Source organism: Manduca sexta, chromosome 21 (genome assembly GCF_014839805.1).
Source record: "Manduca sexta isolate Smith_Timp_Sample1 chromosome 21, JHU_Msex_v1.0, whole genome shotgun sequence".
Classification (NCBI taxonomy): domain Eukaryota; kingdom Metazoa; phylum Arthropoda; class Insecta; order Lepidoptera; family Sphingidae; genus Manduca; species Manduca sexta.
In genome coordinates this window covers 5,255,400-5,275,266 of record NC_051135.1, presented here as the reverse complement: position 1 = coordinate 5,275,266, position 19,867 = coordinate 5,255,400, and the positions used below count along the sequence as shown (strand labels likewise).

Sequence of the window (19,867 nt, the reverse complement as noted above, 5' to 3'; positions counted from 1 at the left end):
CCCAAAACAATGCCATGCCCTAGTACGCGTTAGTAAAGTCCAGCTGTGAGAGTAAGTATGAAGCTTTACATAGTCGTTTAGAGACTTCTTCGATGTGGACCTTCCAAGTAAGTTTATTGTCCAGAGTAATACCTAGGAACTTTGCACTCTTTACTTCTATTTTACAATTTTCGTATCCAATGCGAATATTCGAATTTATACGCCGCTGCTAGAAGTGCATAACTTTGGTTTTATATTAATTTATGACTAGGTTATTATTGTTTAACCAGATTATAATTTCAGTGAGATTAGTATGAATGTCATTCTGATAACACACAGTGCACTCCACTACAGCCTAAGATGTTTTTATTACATAGATACGTTGTCCGAGCTCAATAATGGCAACGAAAGCAAGGTAATTGCCCGACATTCACTTAGTCAACCTCCAACCGCTGTCGTGGCTAGTCGACTTACTAACTTTTTGTATTTTTATAAATAAAATGCCTTCCTGTGTTCTTAGACGATGTACAAATTATACTCCAACAGTAAATGAATACAACATTTAATTTCATACGTTAGTAATAAGTATACACTATTTAACTTATTTTACTAATAAATGCATTTTATTCGACTGTCATGGTGACGGCGGTCGACGCTCGGGCTGTATCAAAGGCCGTATCGATACGAGCTGCTAGGGCTGTACAGGTATGCGACTAGTAAATACTGCTCTATTTTTATGTGCAATTTTGTTAGTCTATGACGCGTCTATTTGTAAAACGTCATTGACTATAGCTGTGCAGTCATCAGCAAAGAGAACTGTTTTATGTTTTGTATTTGTAGGAAGGTCATTAATGTACGAGTATATTAGGAACAGGAGTGGACCCAATATGCTGCCCTGAGGTACACCATATTTAATGATTCTTGGGTTAGATGTACAGGGTCATTTTGACAGTGCGTTACTAAATGAAAACTGGCATTTATTATTTAGGTATGATTCAATCAGTTTGTGATAGTTACCTCGTCTACCGTACCCATACAGTTTCCGTAACAGAATTTTATGGTCTGCATAGTCAAACGCTTTCGACTTATCGGTGTAAAAAGCACAGACTGGATTTCCTTTGTTGACAGCTGCCGTAACAGTTGATAGCAATATTAGAAAAGCAAAAATTTCTGAAAATGTGTATTAGATGTATTAGAAATAAATGCAGAAATTCTTAAACCGATGTGTGTGAAGTTTGACACTAAGATAGATCATGTCCTCGATAAAGTTAATATAAGTTGGCTACTTTTTATCTGAGAAATGTTCATAGTAGGACTTATACGCCAGGTTGCGTCCAAGATAGAAATAAACCGAAACTTAGAAATTTATGGTTAAAATACGACATCTTTGCTATTGAAGCTATATTCATTTCAACCCAAAAAGAATCGTTAAAATTCTATTTGATTTTGAGGAGTTCTCCTCTCCATCTTTTTAGTTCATGGTCGTATATCAGTGAAATTAAAATGGGACCATTCCCAAGCTATACGAGATTGAATTCAAAAGGAATAATTTAAATCAGGACTATGGGGTAACCATACGACGAATAGAAAAACATTCTTCCTTTCAAGTCGGTTTTAAAAATATATCGTTATTCGGTAAACCGACGGCACTTGCTACTTGCGAGCGTGGAGGTCGCGGCCGCTCTGCCCGTACAGTAAGTATCGCTCTTTTCTTATTGTATTTATATAAAGATTACATTTAAAAATAAACACTCTGATCGTTGATTTTTTCACTGTTAATGTCTACACTTAAATATCGTTACGACTAGCTTACATGCGAGTGAGGAACCGGACGATAAACACGATTTATACAATCATATTATCATAATACATAATATAAACCATGACATTAATATTTACAATCGGACTGTTGAATACTTACACTTACTTACACACGCGTCGCAAACGAACAGGCGAGGACGCCGCACCGAGCGGTCCACCCCGCTGCGGCGCCCGCTCTAGATGTCCACACGCAACGTTTGTAACCAGTTTAATAAAAAATATCATATTTATACAGATCTGCAACACTTATTCTAGGCGCGGTAACGTCTCACTTAGGCTATGCGAATTACATACAAAATATATACAATTTACAGGCGCTGCCCGCTCCCACTGAGTGTTAGGTGCATACAGCGTGGTGTCCCTCGCCCTCGTACACTACGGTTAGCGGTTTAGTCGGTTAGCAGCAGGAGTGACCAGGGCGCGGATCATGAGGCTCTCACCCGCGGCCCCGCCTCGCCCGGCCGGCCCGGCTCGCCCGGCAGCCCCACCGGACCCTGCCGGACAACAGCGCGGGTTACACGGGAACTGCTCACTGCGGAGTGGGCGCGTCACCCGCGTCACCCGCGTCACCCGCGCCACACGCGCCACACGCGCCACACTCGCGAGACACTCACCGGCAAACCCATGGGACCCGCGTCGCCCTTCTCGCCTCTCTCGCCCTGTAACAAAATTCATACCGATTACAAGCAACAACAACCAGCTTCACTGGTGGATTGGGGAATGTGACCTCGGCTATGTACTATACTCGTTTTGTATCAGTTGGTAAAATTGTATATATACTTATTAGTCCTGGATTTGTAAATAGGCCGTATAGGCTGCGGCCTATGGGCGGGCTTATAAAAACACACCGGACTTTCGGGAGAGCGCTTTAGGCACTCAAAACCTTTAAAAATTAAGTGAGAATGCTGAGGACGACTCGGGTCACGAACCTCGGCTCAGGACGATCACTAGGAAAGGATGAGACATCAACGATTATGGGATCGCGAAGCACGTGAAGCGACCTACAATCTAACAATGTTATCGTCTTCGGCACGCGAGCCGGCACTATCAGAAAGGTCGGGGGGACGGGGAACGCGGCGAGGACGGAACTGCGGTCTTGTGGAGTGTAAGAGTTTTTTGTGCTCGTGCTTAAGGCGGATAGCCAGAGTTATGTCCTCTGGGTCTGTGAGAACTGAACGCGGCTGTCTTCATTTCGCGCGGTCGAAATTTCGAATTTAGCCTAATGATTGGGTTTAAATGATTGACCGCCCGATCGAAGTAGTGGAACATATTAAGTGGGAACTGCATTAGTGTGAAGCGGATGATCAGCGTGAGAGAGCACGCACCGCAGTATCAATCGCGGAAGTTGCAGCCGCTGGACTAGCCCCCTAGCGGTCGATGAGTATTGAGTCGGTTCAGTATTGTGTAGGTGAGGTACGCACCGCCTTGCCGCGCGTGCCGGGCTCGCCCTTGTCGCCCTTGATTCCGGGCGGGCCGGCCACTCCCGGCGGCCCCGCGGGCCCCGGAGCACCCGGCGGGCCCATCATCTGCAACACATACCACATTATATTCTCCCGATTTCAACAATCAATACTTATCACTAATGCATACTTCAGTTTATTTATCTGTATCTTATAAGCACGTCACAAGAAACCTGCAGAATTGCGTATCTAGAAAACTATGGGGATTATGAGACAGTAAGTTGAATGTCTTGTGCAGCAGGACCAATCGTAGGCAATTGTGGACGTATGCGCGCGGACACAACGGGGCAGTGTAGACGGCACCAGTCATGTTCCCTATAAAACAGGAGCGAGTTGTGTCGAGTGTTTGAAACCGTTACCTGTTCTGTTATGTGCTCTTGTGGGTGGTGACCCGGAGCTCCGTCCTTGCCTAGTGTCCGTCTGCCGCTCGATTCCGCCCGGTACCGAGACACGGCCAGGTTCTTTACCATACCAGTGTTAGTGTCTGATTGGTGTAGGAGCGCAATAATGACTAGGTACTTTGCGCGTAATTATACCATTAGAAACATTTTTATTTGTATTCGCGGGAAGTAATCGATTGAGAAGCTCATCGAATAGTGAATCATTATCGCCATGTCAACACAAACAATGCCGGAAAAAAGTCTGGGATATACTTAATTAGAATTTAATGTAGGATATGATTACTACTACTACTATGATTTAATGTAGCCATAGTCAACCTTTTTTTCAATGGGGCCACAAACACGATTCGGATTTGATGCGCGGGCCCCAAAAATATTTAAGTGTTAATAAAAAAACATAATTCAAAGTTGGCGATGTATTTATTGAAAAAAGAAAAGGTGGTCACAATAAAACCACTAAAGCCAGCTATACAATACATGTTTTTGTAATGGGTGCGAAATTTAAATCTTTGCCTGTAACTCCATGTGGGCCAATCACAAAGACCCAATGGGCCACAGTTTGAGTATGACTGATTTAACGGATTTTCGACGGACTCACGCGCACGGAATGCATAAAAAATTTACATCGATTTCTAATGAGAGAACGAGGTGAGGTTTTATCTGCCTAACACTTCACAATTTATCTTGTTAACTATAGATACTGCCAACATGGCCGCGAATCTTAATACACTTATATAAAAAGACTCACGAGAGTTAGAGCTAGGAGTAACAAAATGCGCAGTACTTACTATTTCATGTCCGTAGAGCTCGTAGCCGGTGCCGTCTCCCTGCAAGTTCAACAGTGGGCATAAAGATTAACAGTTCACATAATACAACCCGCCCCGCCCCGCTCCGCGCTGCTCCGCCCTGCGACTCAGCACAATGTCCAGCGATGTGAGTTTTGTTTGGCGGACAGACGTGAGCGCCGAGCGAGGCGCGCGCTGGTGCAGGTGCAGGTAAGTGTAGTGACAGGTGACAGTAGACAGTTACCTGCCTCCTTCTCAGCTTCCTGTACTTCTGGTCGGGAACCGCCGCCGCGCCGCCACCGAGAACAATCCACAAGCGAAACGTTACTATATTATCAATTAAACCTAACGATTTAACTACACAGTTCCGTAAAGGTATTTTGCATACTAGGCATACTTCTGTATTGAAATATTTGTGTGTTCAATGTGGCAGGTAAGACTTATATCTGAATGTAAGTATTATCAAAACGCTAAATAAGCTGGTAGGATCACAAAGCTTTTAAGCTCCCCTCCCTACTAACTACTACTAAGTCTGCCTGATGTGCGCTCCATAATACTATAGTGTTGTTGGTACTGGGACAGATTACGTTGGGCTACCTACCTTATTACGTACTGCATACGTACATACGCAGACATTACGTTACATTTTTAATGATGCGATCGTTTAAGAACCGCGGGTTGACACGAACACATGCAACACTCACCCGTAGTCTGGCCCAACTAGAATCCAGAGACGAAGAGGTTGCAGTAGTATAATAAATATGCTGTTGATTGTTCTTTCAAGGTTTCTAGCTTAGAGAAACACTCTCAATGTCCTATTACGTGGAGAAAACATGATACAGAAAAAATATGACTAAGTGCATGATAGTCGAGCGGTGTGCCTACACCTAAAGTTGTATTTGAATATCCTAGTCTTAAATGGGATAAATTGTTTATGGTGGCAAGATATGTGTCGTGTGCGAGCTGCGCGTCTCACCGAGTCGCCTTTATCGCCTTTGTCGCCTTTGAGGCCGGGATACCCGGGCGGTCCCGGGAGCCCCGGCGCGCCCAGCATGCCAGGTGAGCCCATGTCGCCGTATTCTCCTTTTACGCCTTTCGGCCCCGGTTCGCCCTGTGAAATACAACATATTTTATGTTATACATGTTTCCATGACGTCTGGTGACATAATTTTTATTTAATTAGGTCCACCAATGGTTTTCACATTATTACATTATGGAATAGCTTAATATAGTGTTTAACGAAATGTGAAAAATCAAGTTATAAGTAAGCACAGTTTGCATTTTAATATAGAAGATTATAACTTTAAACTTATTGACAATTAATAATTATTAATTAGTGCGGAATGAGACATTACTGACCGGCTTGCCAGGCGGGCCGGGCACGCCGGCGGGCCCCATCGGGCCGGCGAGTCCGGGAGGGCCGCGCGGCCCCGCCTCGCCGGCGCGACCTGCAACACCACGCGCCGTTACTAACACTCCGCACCCTCCTCGCCGGCAGCCGTGAGGCGAGTTGTCCGAGTGCCGGCAGCACATGCCCGCTCACCTGGTGCCGCACTGCTCAGCGCCGTACTGATAGTCGGCGTGCACCCGCGCCGTATCACGTTTGCCGGGATGCAAGCGGCGGTTGTCGTTTGTACCACCGCGCCGGCCGCGGTACTATTACACTAAGTACGAGACGCAAACGTCGTCTCGAGTCAGGTGTCGCGTGTCGGTGTCATGCAAGCGTGCGAAGCGTCATGCGCATGCCTATCAATTAACAACAAAAGACAGACCACATACAGAGCGGTCGAAAGGAAAAATTCCCAAGAGAGATATCAAAAAACAGCCCCGCGTGCTTCGCTCGTTCGAATCACACACACGAGCGATTGGAGTGAATGAAGCAAGCTCGCGCACGGCGCAGCACAGAGCAGCGTGCGATGGTAGTGGTGGTATGGTGGTTATGTTTGTAGTTACCCGCTTGCCGCGCTTGCCGCGAGCGCCGCGGTCGCCGGCCGGGCCGGGCGGCCCCGCCGCGCCTGTCTCGCCGCGCTCGCCGCGCGCGCCCGCTGCCCCTTCAACACACACGCGCCACACGTGTCATGCCCGACCCGACGCATCGGACACGCCGGTCGCGCCGGCCTCTCCGACGGCTAGTCGCCATTACCGCCCCACAAATTGAGCGAATATCGCCCGGGGCGCTCGGTGTTATTGTGGCCGGTTAGAAAAGCTAACTAACTACGTGTTGGTGGTTAAGCTAGTTACTCGATCGATATCAATAAAAGTGCAAAAGTGACCCAGGGGTGGAATTAGTTCAAAATCTACTGTAATTACATGTCCGATGTCGGCCCAACATCGTGACACGTCACCATTAAAAGCCGAGGCTGGCGCGTGACGCTCACGAGTCGATGTCGGGCCCACAGAGGAACAGAGCGCGCATGCACCGCTAGCGCACTACCAAACAAGCGTGGGGGTATGGTACAGTAAGCGCGCGCGGGAGGCTTTACCGGGAGGTCCTGGCGGGCCCGGGGGACCCTCGATGATGCCGGTGGGAAACGCATCGCCTTTTAATGTTGTCGTGTAACCTCGCTCTCCTTTGTCGCCTTTGTCACCCTGAAAATCCCATGAGAGGTTACTCTATTTTTTTATACATTCTGAGAGAATTTATATTTAGTGTTGGAAAGTGTGGTCGTCTCACCTTGTGTCCGATGGATCCGACCGGTCCAGGCGGGCCGAGAGGGCCGGCGGGTCCTGGCGCGCCGGCTGGCCCGGGCGCTCCCCCCGGCCCTGGTGGCCCGACGCGTCCGTCGCGACCCGGTACTCCTTCGCCGCCTGGCGGGCCGGGCGGACCCGGGGGTCCTGGTTCCCCTGGCTCGCCCTGCCATCCAGTATATTTCGTTAGCAGTGTCCATACTTTCTCCGCCTTACTCGGCTGCGGTGCGGACACAACCTGCACCGCTTCACCGTTAGCCAAGGCAAAGCGTGTCACGTGTACTTACTGTGTGTAAAAATAATTCTCGGCGTTCCCGAAATGGCTCACAAGATGCCGATCCTCGTGTTTGACGATCTTTTACTAATTAAAGTATGCAGAACAAGCATAATATACATGCATGAGACCGTTTTTAGACTTACTACATAAAGATGATATATAAACTATAAAATTGTAAAGCAGCGCAAGATGTTAGCGCTATCGAGGGGCTTGTCCGCGGTGGAGTGTCGGATGCGGAGGCGTTGCGAGGGCGGCGCGCGTGCGTCGACAAGCGTGAAGCGACACAGTGCCGGGCGTCACTCACCTTCAGCTGTATGACGGAGTGCGCGGAGATGTTGTGCCCGGCCGCCTGCAGCCCCTACGTACGCACACAACTACATCAGTACAACAATACACGCACACACACGTCACACTACTAAGCTCAACACGAACAACACTCGCAAGCGCTCCGCTCCCGGTTGCCATGAGCGCTCGCTTTCGACTTCTAAGTAATAAGCGCAAAATATTGTGTTCATATAAAGCCAAAAGATTGTTTGCAATACGAGAAGGTCAAAACGAAATAAGCGAGTGCGGACGACGAGGCCGTCTCTAGGCGGAGTACCTTGACGGCTATGATCTCGGCGCTCGTGTACGGACTAATCTTAAAGTTGTCCACTGATCGTTTGACGCCCTGCAACGACATCGGGAGCACGATCAGTAAGGGTCGCGCGGCGCACTCGGCGACTGTGTACACAGTGCAGTACGGGCCGACTAGATCCTACACCGGTACATACCTTCACTGCGGAGAATACGTCGAAGCCGGGGCTGCCGTGCTCGCCCTTCTGGCCCTTGTCCCCCGGCCGGCCCTGCGACACACGCATGCCTGTCACACTCTCATACTATCGTTTACCACAATAAGTTCTACTAATCATATTTTCGAGTAAAAACATTAACTATTTTGTAAAAAAAAATAAAAGTAATGATCATCACTGCCACCTACACATATTTCTGCCCTTATTAACTGAGCTGTTTGATCAACATTCATGTATGTAGGTAATTTTTTATACTTTATTCAACATTCGTGGCGCCAAGGGGAGCATCAAAGAAACGTCACATTTTTCTCCAGATAGTTGCAACTTGCACGACACATTAAATTATTAATTATTAATACAAACATAGCTTATAATAATCATATTTTTAAATACCCTCCTGACTATCGCAGTAAGATATAAAAGATAGTTATTAATATTCCGTCGGTAGCGAGCTTACGGATCGAATCATTTTACTCACCGGGTCGCCTTTAGGTCCGTCTAACCCGATCGGCCCCTGGAAACACATCATCAAAAATATTATAATAATTAATCACTATAGAGAAGTTCGCATTTAGTGTGTTACTGACAATAGTTCCACGATCCAACGCTTAATCAATACAACGTTAGTCCATACTAAGCATAGATTGTATTAGAATATTAATTATAACGGCCTTTAGTTACACTTGCTCAATGCAGACCGAAGAAAGGCTCTAAACTACACGTGTTCCTTCCTCTCGAGCTAGGCTGAACTATATGCACCGAATTTACTCTCCGCGAACGGTTTAGGGTCACTCATCCTGAATGGCGGATTCGAGCCAGCCAGTTTAGCCTACTTCTATCTGTGACGCAGCTCGCGTCAACTCAGACCGGCCTGCACGGAGAAACGACGAGGAATCGTCGACATACTCGCTCTAGAGCCGCAACTCGCAAGTGTTGATATCGCGCCGGACGACTGCTCGTTAAGCCGCAATAGTTCCATTGCTGAGGGTTAATCTGTTTACGAGATTCATAATAACTTGTTTCAAAACTCTTTGTATGTTGGTTAAAAGCAAACAAAGATGCAGTTGCACGGATTTGAACTATATTTGGATAGGTCAAGGCCTCGATTGTGGTACAAGGGTGTTGATAATATATCTACCTTTTGTCTCGGAAACGTCTAGACGTTGACTTGTATTTCGGAAAAGGTTTTTAGCTTCAACTTTTTAGCTATCGTTGAGTAAAACAAGTATTGTAAACTACGATAGTATTGCGATTGCTACGGAAAGAAGCCGTTTTAATTAAGTAATATGTGACCTTTCTCCCGTGTTATATATATATATAACACGGGAGATATATATATATCAGATAGGTGCTCAATACTACTTGTGACAATATCTGCGGACATGGTCGGCGAGCACACACGAGACGCTAGCTTGTGCGCGGCGCAGTGCCGCGGTGTGACCGCACTCCGGCCGCCTGCGGTCCGCAGGTATTACCAATGCTATACAACTGCTACATTACCAGCCTTTACCAGCTTTTACCAGCACACACAACTCGGAGCAAGGCTCCCGCCCGCTCGGCTGGACTCGCGACCTCTTGCTGCCACTACCACTGCCGTTAACAGCAATAAGCGTCTTTAACGAATGATACTCTTCGTAGATACTGATTACATTAGTTTAACTACGCGGGACTCGACCAGTCATCCAGAATGCGGATGGTACTTTTTATGTATTGTAATCATTCATTATGTTTCTATTGTACTAAGCTTAGCCAATTTAGTACCTTCTGAATAACCGGAGTATTATAACTATGTACAGTTTTAAAAATGATAATATAAAAAGTCCAATACATGTAGCGGACAGCACAAGTATACGTAAGCCACGCGACGAGCTCGGGCGGGGCATACGAGCGCACGCGCACACGACGACGCGGGGCGAGAGTGCGCGTGCCTCCGTGCTCGCTGCGAATAAGTAAAGCGGCTACCTACAGGCGAAGGCGAGTGCAGTCGCCACAGCCTCTCGGTTAGTTAGTCTGCATCTTGCAGGAAGCATAACAACGATACACTGCGGATTATCTCGCCTTGCCTGCTTAGATTCTGGATCGGTCTTTTACTTATCGTCATATTGAGTGAATGAAATTATTTTACTGTGAATATAGCAAGTTATTTGTTGAGACACAAGGCGAGTTTGTCGATGGGACGAGTGGCACGGCTAGCGGGGGCACGGACCACTCGCCCCGCCGGCTCCGCGGCACTGCTACTAAGCGAGGAGTACAAGCGCGGCACTCACGGCGCTCCGGACTCTTACCATGAAGCCTCGTTCGCCCTTCTCGCCCTTGCTACCCTGAAATGTCACACCCGTGTACAGTCCGCGTACGCGCACACATGCACGCCTGTCACAACCACGAGCTCGTGCGTTTAAGGCCAGGGTACGTTATACAAACACATAATGTGGACAGCGTAGCCATTGCTTTAATCCAAAGAGCATGATATTTAGATAATAAGACAGTCATAGGAATCGAAAGTGGTGTGCAGCTGCTGCTCTTCAGACTCGGCAGCTGATAGATAAATTGATATACGATGGTCTAAATTGACTGGGCAAAAGTTTAATAATATTAAAGTTTGCCATAATTAAATCATAACTGGCTACAGTACGTGTAGGGGAGAGCTGAGAGGTGGTCCTGAGAGGCGCAGTGTGGAGTGCGCGGTACGCGAGTGAAGTCTCACGTGGCGCGGAAAACGCGGGTATAAGTTATGAATTAAACAAAAAAAGTACCGGGAATCCATTCTTGCCAGGAGCGCCCGTTAAGCCCTGCAAATAAAATGAATAATAATAATAGAGCGTTGCATGAGGAGTGTCGTTGCAAGCGGTGCGTGCGGAGGCGCTATCGCCGCGGCCGGCGGCACTCACCGGTGGTCCAGGCTCGCCAGGGTCGCCCTTCTTCCCCTTCTTGCCTCTCTTGCCGGGCGGTCCGGGAGGCCCTGTAACCAACAGTGTCTCTTATTTGGATGTCAATATACAATATTCCTTAAGAGCCTAGCGGCACCGTCGTAGAGAAATATTATTACTATTATATCATTTCTATGTTCGTTCAAATTATAATTATATAGGAGCCCCGTGATATCATGAATACTTTTATGATGGAAAATAAATAAGAAGTTTTGTCGGCATTTATACTTATTTTTATTTTCTTCTCTCTTTGTGACTGAGATGGTTGGCTTGAGTCAGATAATATGTAAATAATGATGTGACTATTATTTGTTAATAATAGTCACATCATATTATACGGAAATTAGCTTTTGCTCGCGGCTTCGCCCGCGTGAAGGATGTACTTTTCTCTAGGAGATCAGTTAGCACGCGGGCGGAGTCGCGAGCGAAAAAGGCTAGTATGTTTTTAAGCATATATAAAGCTTCAGTAAGTAAGTGCAGATCTTCGATATACCATCATTTTAATTCATACGATTAACATTGTAGGTCGCTTAAAAAAAGAAAGCGCCAAGTAGCGGCCACTGCGGTGGCTTTGTGTGTTGTTAGACAATTACTCGCACACCGACAACATTTTGCGCGCCGGAGCTTATGTTACTGTGAGAAAAGAATTTCGTTTTGTTGTAGTTTTTAAATGTGTTGAAACTGCGACATATTTGGTTCAAGTAGGGCGCGAAGCGTGTGCAGTGCGTATTTTGCGTCTGATGCAAGCTGCCGTCGCGGCAGGCGGATGGGACGGTCGCACTCGGCACTTGTAGCCGCCACTCCGCTTAATTTGAGACATCGTCGAGTGAAGCCGAGTGCCGTGTGTAGTGGCGCGAGGCGGCTCGAGGGCTCTCCCCGTAAACCTCTCGACCGCGCCGCGCGCCGATGAGTCCGCAGAGGGCGCATCACCCGACACTCACGCGCGGCTTCTGATTGCGTATAACTTGTGACTGCTATTAATTTTAAGTTGCTCTAAAGCGAGACCGCGATAAACAGGCACCAACTAAAATTGGTGTAAGTATATTTAGCCGAAAGGATTCTCTGGGCGCGTGTGAGCGACATTTCTACGCTGGATACACTCGCTCAGGAGCAGAACATTGGCCTATTTTCACCCTCGGAAATGTTTCACTGTCTGTAAATGACCTTTTTACAGGTTGGTGAGTAATGGCGGACAATAAGACTTTCTGTATCGCGTCGGTAGGCACAGACAGAGGCGGCGTCAGCGCCGCGCGCGTCTCTTTACATGTTGTGGCTGCGTATGCAGTTCACACTGTAGGGCGCGGACCACGGATACCGGACTGCCGGTTTATATATATAATAATAAACCACCGACTATGACTTAGCTCTGGTAAGAGTATTATTTGAAATGTATCTATGCACCATATTATACACCGGCCAAACATCCAGGCGCCTTACATGATACAGAAGGCGAATGAATTAGTTAAGTACTCACGCACTGAGTGAAAGGGCTGACTCGACCGGCATAGAACAGAAAAGAACAACAATGTGGTGTAGTCACTTTGCTATAGTCATCCATACGGTCGGGGAGTTTGCCAGGGAATATGTGAAGCCACTATCTGTTAGGTCTAACGTCATTTATAGTTATAAAAACTAGGTATGAGCTAACAATAAGTAGACAGTGAGATGATTTGCAGTTATGACAGGTCAAGTAATTATTTATTAATTATAATAATTAAGAATTACTTATATAGCTATAGACATTTAGTAGTTTTCTTAAATTAATAAGCAAACCACTATGTAAGTTATCAAAAAAGCCAGCTCCCACTGGTAGTTAAGAAAGGGGAAAAAATATAAATTTTAGGTAAAATAACGTGAAGAAGGCGGTGTGGTTCTCATCAGTGAGAAAGATGTAGGCCCTGACTAAGCTAGCTCGCCTACCATATCCTTCGCCTGCCGAGCACTTCACGGATGCCGGCGGCCTACATGCGATGAAAGTCGCCCGCTTGTAAGATAATTACCTAAAACATCTAGCGGTGATGCGGTGCTGGCGCGATGCTCTGTTGTTTTATGCAGATGAGCTTCCAACTTTTGTTTTGTTTTGTTTGTTCAAACAGATTGTTTTCATCATTAACTCAATTCAAATTTGTAGGTCGCGCCCCTCTCAACCCTGCGCCACGCGTCCGTCACTGGAGTGCTGCTCACGCTGATTACTCGTAAAATGCTCTTATTACCGGACTGATATAGATTTACTAAAAGTATTCGCGACAATTGCGTTGCGCGCCGCTAGATTGGAGGAAACAAGTACATACAGCTGTGTATTTATTTGAAAATTAGCGAAGTCGCGATCTTGAATTAAAAAAGAGAACATCTGAAAGCTACGCCACCTTCAAATATCACTCACAATAATTATGTCGTTGGTGTCCTCACATGTAGCATCTTTTTAAGAATATTCACAGCCAAAATTCGATTCATCATCTATGTGAGGACGGATCAATAACCATTCACAACAATAAACGGTCGTCATATTATCTGTAATCGGTATGGATTTATTGTAACGTGAATTTTACAAAGTGCCCCACTCCCGGTATCTAACAGCTTTGTTGTATTTCTGGTATTGCTACAGCTTGTTGCTAGGAAAAAAAATATTTTTATTATCAATTATACTTTCACCTCAACAGGCTTTTGTTGTTCCGAGGCTTAAAAATTATCAAACTATTTGCGAAAAAATAAAATATTTTGTCATATACTAATATATTGTTTCTAGGTCTATAGTCAGTATTCACATTTGTGGTATTTTTTCCGCAGTGACAACACAATTTTCCTTATAATAATGTCATCACTGTATTATAATTTTTTCAAATACAGTGTTCGGCTCGCCTCTACTAATAAAAGTTTTCGTTATTATAAAGCGGTTTAATAAACTTGTTTTCCTTCATTCAACTTTCTATACTCAATGTCATGGAAAATCTCTTAAAACGGTGCATTTCCAATCTGGGGCAATTCGCATGTGATTCTCGAAATGAAAAACACAAGCTTTGGTTACATGATGTGGCAAGCGAAATAGCTAAGCCAAAAGAGCGACATAATCATGACATCACGATTCTGGAGAGCTGTGCTGCGCCACGTAACGCTCAATAGCCTAATATAGCGTGTCAAAGTGAAAAGAAGAGAGATGCGACTTTGCGCGGCGACAACTCCGCGAGCCTTTGTTATAATAATAAACAGCGCGCGGAAGAGCTCTCCAGAGCGGCGGCGCTTTATCGGAACACCCAAGCCGCCAAGGCGGACCCTGTCGGCTCCCGGCCGCGTCACGACTTATGGTTTAAAAGGTAATAATACCTATAAACTCAAAAAAAAATCGAGTAGAAGGAATTAATACCAGTGGTCAAACAGTTTTTCCAGTGGAGAGGATGTTGAGGTCAGTGAAATTCCTTTTCTTTTTCTAGCACAGCAAAGTGGCTTCTCTTCATCTGATGTTAACTTAAGTGAAGTCCAAGGAAAATGTTGACAAGTCGACTAAGAAGGGATGTTCTACCCCTAGATATAACCTAGATATAATAAGACCATATAAAGAGTTTTAATTAGGAGGTTTCGCTATTGCTGCCAATAGCCCTTACCACAAAAGTTACGTGTCTTGAAACTCAGTAGTATAAAGGTATTGCAGACGGTGGTATTTCGAGGCGTCGAGACGCTGCTTCTAGTCTGCGCTAATTGGACACCGCTGTCGCTCCACGCGCAGCTTCCCAACAAAGTATCGCTATTTGTGACTCTACATTAACTTTTTAAACGGCGCAGTGTGTTGAAACGGTTTCGTGATTTGTTGTCAGCAATGGCAGCATATACCGAGCTGGCGTTATCATATCGTGGCCTATCCTCCAACCAAGCCGGCTCATAGCCCGCTAAGTCATAATGTCGAGTATTCTGAGAATATTTTATGCAGCGAGAACGTTACTACCGACACATGTGAAAACGGTTTAATGTTTACACACGTTTATTTGGAAGCGACTTACTGTGAGAGCATTGGCATGGTGTCGCGATACGCACGTGTGGTATTAATGAGATGCTTGTATCGGAAACAGAACAGTCACGGCGTAGCACCACTGGGGGCAACCAAGATTTATTGTGGATTGTAGGTACGAGGAGTTAATGTTTAGAAGAGAGAAATGAGAAATACCCATTCTCGGCCAACGAACATAGGGAGCGGGAATAGAGGAAGATGTACTGTATTCCTCAAGCAGTAATCGCTATAAAAATATGAAGCAGAACTGCACCGCCTGCTGCTATTGCCTCAAACAGTACTACAGAGTTCATACCGATATGCTAAGTTGCTTTCATATCTAGGGTTCTTACATTCTCGTGTAATGCAGCACTAGGCCATTAGTATTAGTACCAGGAATGTGTCTAGAAAGCTGATTACAATTTTGCATTGTTAAGTAGGTATTTGAGACATACATATTAAGAAATCGATAAGTCTAAAGCTCCGAATATAGAGTAGTGGACCCTGGCAGACAGGAGACTTACTGTGCCTCTGGCATTGCAAAGTCCATGGGCGGCATATGGACCACCAGGTGGACCGCTTGCTCGTTTGTCTATTAAGGTAATAAAAAAAATATGCAGTGGCAATTCTCTGAGTGTAATGATTTTTTTACAATACTTTAATAAAGCGAGATGTATTCTGGAAACACGCGGCAGATGATTGGATTGTATGAAACATGTAAATAAGGTCTGATAGCACTCGGCGGCGAGCCCCGAGCGCGCCGCGGCCATATTAAATTTTATATCACGCGGGCCGCGGGGTAAAGGGATGCCGAGCTAGGGGCGGGGGGTAAGTAATAAACATTCAGCAGTAAGCTGCGGTGGCACAGTATCAAAACAAATGCAAAGCGCTCCGCTCCAAGGCCCGGCTGGGAACAATGCCGGCGCGGGATTACCGACGGCCGCCGCGCCGTGCCGGCTTTATTATGATCTCATAGGCTTCTATACAAATGTATAAGTGTGATGTGTCTACGAATTAGCTAGTACTACTCAGTGTTAGCTACAGTAGCCAAAAGCATAGATTGGTCGTAGCTTCGCTGTTGAGTTTTGTGCAGTTAGGCCAGGTCTAAAAAACGAGATTAGCTTTTTTCCGAATTCTATAATTCCCGACAACAGAGCCCTCCAAATTTGCAATGTTTTCTCTAGCTTCGCAGGATTATGAAGACAGTTGCGTAATCGTTACACAGCGTTCTGACTTCTACTTTTTAAAAACTGCTCTATTATAAAACAGATTTCTTAATATAGCAAATATGAAGACAAAGCACGTGTCAAGTGCAAATTGTGAGTGAAAGTGTAAGGCACGAGAGACGCGGAGTCACTGAAGGAGCACTCGGGTAGCGGCGCGCGAGTGATGCCTTCTATTAGTCACCAGCGCGGAGCCGGCACTCGCCATAATAACAACCCATTAGTACTGTGACACCGCGTCTGTCTACACCCGTCAATGTCCCGTGTCGCGACATCTCTCGGTGGGCTGTTGTAACTAGTAAGTAGAGTGACTGTACCATACGGGCCGAAAAGCTCGGCTACGTTTGATTAGTTTTATTAAAAACATCTAAAATATATATTTGAAAACATATACAATATATAACAACTGCCTGTTTGAATGCGATTAACTCAAAAACTACCCAACGGATTTCGATGAAATTTTGTATGCAGATAGTTGACACCCGGGAAGGGCACAGGCTACTTCCTATCCCGAGAAAATGTATAGTGGGACGTTTACCCCAGACTACTATTAACGCGGGCGAAGCCGCGAGCACAAGCTAGTGTAGAAATATTTAAGTAAAAGTACATTTTTTTAGAAACAGTGACAGAACAACGCGGAGAGGGGATTTTGTATTTAAATGGGTCTCGAAATGAGTAGTCTTGTTAGTTGCTCTGTAAGGTGATTATGCTGATCTGACTTCCGAAATAAGTTGTGACAATTTAACAGTGGAAGTTTTGGTGTTTTTATCCATGTCGTGACAACCAGTGAGTGCAACAAGGAGTTTTTCTTACACTAGCAAAATATAAAAGGAAACAACGTTCCCTCTCCTATACATAATACCTAAATAGTGTGCAGAAATATGAGAGAACCGAGCGACACCTCGATGAAGATCATTTGCCACAGAACAGACGCAACAGTTGCAGGCTGTAGGCACCCGCGCGTGCGCGTTTGATAACTAATAAAACAATGTTTCTTATTGTTTTATAACAATACCGGTACAGTGTGTGAGTCTCCAGTACTCAACATAAAACACAAAAGTGAAGCTTCTCCTTCACGTCTTCAGTGACTCCGTAGAACACAATCACTTTACATGGTAGAATTGTAAACATTATATTTGGACTTTACTCAAATTACCACCAACTTTTTCAAGACAATTTATTAGGTTGATAATAAACATCGGCGTGGCGACGGAGGACTTCTTTTCTCAGTATTGTATCATGTCCTTCTAGTATCTTTTATCATTTATCATCTGCTAACCTATCTCGGATTATTATTTATCATATAATGTATCTACATCATGCAATATATTATAGCCCATGCAGTATGTGAGCGGTCGCGGCAAAGTTCAGCGCGGCACCCAGCGCCGCTCGGCGCAGTGTAATGAGTAAACTGTTGCTCGCGAGGAATTTAATATACTGTCTGCGGAAGAACGCTCCTCGGAAAAATAAACATTGGAATTGTTTGTGCGGACACTTCTCCCGAGGAAGAGCTTAGAATTAGCGTTGTGTATCCTATACTGAACGACGAGGCTATTTCACCTGAATATAAAGTTAAATAATAAAAAACTCTCTCAGAACTTTGAATTACAAAATACTGCTTTGAAATGTTGGGGGTCCTAAAGACTTCTTAAATGAGACAACCGATCATAATGAATGTAATATATTGAATAATAATTAAAATATAAAAAACATACAATAATGCATACTGAAGTAAAACTACATACTTAGCATTAAACCGTTACATAAAGGAGTGTACATAACAAGTAATAAACTTAGGGAGCATACACACACTTCAGCTTGGTACAGTACTATTCCCTGTACCCGAGCGCGGGTCTTTGGCTGAGTGAGGTGGTAACGCAATTAAATGCCGCGACACGTTTACGCTGCTCCCGCGGTTAACCATGCGCCGCGCCGCGCCGCAAGCTCGCCTCCGGAGCTTCGCCAGTGGTCTGCCGACTGCGACTACTTTCACTATGTACCTTTTTGGGATCTTATTAAGTTACCTCTTTATTTTAAACACTATTTATTCAACCTAACCTAACCTGAACTTCGAGATTTAATGTCATTTACTTATAAAATAAATTAATTTAAAAGAACAGGTTATATAATGTGGTTATTGTTAAGGCAAACTTACATTCGCTAACCCTAACATTACCATTATAATATCATTGAACTGTCACCGGGCGCGAGTTTCAGCGCGTTGAAGTCGCAAGTACATACATGCGAGTTGTTTTAGAAGGGCGGACCATGGTGCTCGGCGACTATACATCAATACAAAAAGTATTATAGGTGGTATATCTGTTGTATGGGGGAGGGTGCCTGGGTTGATATTGTTGATGACGTCATTAGATATTATTGCGTCTCTTTTCCGTTTTTTCACGTTTAGCCCTTCCATCGGATTTCATAATCTTATATTATTATCATGTTAATTTTTAGAGGGTTGTTATGATCTTTATAGTAGATTTTAAACGAAGTAATTTTTTTTATAAACATTATACAAAAAACGAATGAAATAGTCTATTGAACATGTTAACAGAATTATTCACATGATAATATCACATCTTATAATTACAATAAGGTCAGGGACTCTGTTTCTTCGTGAGCATATGTTCTTTTTGCGAGGTCGTTCTTGCCGAAGGGCAGCTTTGAAAGTTTAAAAAAAACCTCTTTTAATCATACGGCTATCGAAGCCTTCCTGCTTTAACTATTGAGCCTGCTGACTTCACAGTAAAATTTTTAAAAAGTAAATAGCTCGCATGATGTAAACTTCCACAAACATTAATAATAACTATACATAATAATCCTCATACCTACTTCACTGTATGACATTGACGTTAATCACACTTGCTACGTAATGTTTTAAAACTGACCACAGCGGGGTTTGCGTACAACTCGGTATAATATACAAACCGGTGACACCTCACCTCACACGAAGCCTCACATATTAAGCACGAGTGTTGGTGCTGCGTCGACATATTCAGTGTACCTATACCTGATGTGTAATGTGATGACCTCTCCGTACCATGAGCGGTGAATCGTCCGAGGGCCGATATATCGAATGTGTAATCATGGTCAGCTGACGTGGGCTCTGGACAAAGGGCATGTCGCGTCATGCCGCGCCGCGCGAGTGGTAAGGCGGCCGTGGGCAGCACACAATGCGGCGGGAGTTCGCGCGCCTCCCGTTCCGCACGACACAAACTTTTTCAATTAGTTGTCCAAAACCACATTTCCCCTCCCCTCGCGAAACTCTCATCCCCACCACGGTCCCGATATGTTCCGCTCAATCCTCTTATACCCCAAATTAAATTAGTTTCCTACTCAAATAACTACACACGTTATTGGTTTTTCTCGTTGATGTTTGATTTGTTGAAAGCGTTTTAAAACTTTGCGTTTGCTGTTTGATGTGATACGAGTTACAGTGACGCGGGGTGAAAACATTTAATATTTTATTGAGTTTAGTACACACTCATGAAAGAGATCCGATGTGTAGTTTAGAGGGTATAATCTGCAGAATG

The 19,867-nt window shown here is 44.9% G+C and overlaps 1 protein-coding gene across 1 annotated transcript in view; it reads right to left on the bottom strand.

Annotated features, from left to right (window-relative positions):
- Positions 1-34: 34 nt before the first annotated feature.
- LOC115451917 (collagen alpha-1(XIII) chain-like) overlaps positions 35-19,867 on the bottom strand; it is a 229,590-nt gene continuing 209,757 nt past the window's right edge. The window contains exons 2-17 of the mRNA XM_037441139.1: positions 11,091-11,161; positions 10,956-10,991; positions 8,681-8,716; positions 8,185-8,256; positions 8,013-8,081; positions 7,121-7,300; positions 6,886-7,035; positions 6,539-6,575; positions 6,306-6,497; positions 5,806-5,984; positions 5,423-5,557; positions 4,691-4,717; positions 4,450-4,497; positions 3,222-3,326; positions 2,415-2,459; positions 35-2,294 (exon numbers count right to left, since the gene is read on the bottom strand). Of these exons, the coding sequence (XP_037297036.1) occupies positions 2,226-2,294; positions 2,415-2,459; positions 3,222-3,326; positions 4,450-4,497; positions 4,691-4,717; positions 5,423-5,557; positions 5,806-5,984; positions 6,306-6,497; positions 6,539-6,575; positions 6,886-7,035; positions 7,121-7,300; positions 8,013-8,081; positions 8,185-8,256; positions 8,681-8,716; positions 10,956-10,991; positions 11,091-11,161 (1,451 nt within the window). The 3' untranslated portion in view covers positions 35-2,225. The remainder of the gene's footprint in view (positions 2,295-2,414; positions 2,460-3,221; positions 3,327-4,449; positions 4,498-4,690; positions 4,718-5,422; positions 5,558-5,805; positions 5,985-6,305; positions 6,498-6,538; positions 6,576-6,885; positions 7,036-7,120; positions 7,301-8,012; positions 8,082-8,184; positions 8,257-8,680; positions 8,717-10,955; positions 10,992-11,090; positions 11,162-19,867) is intronic.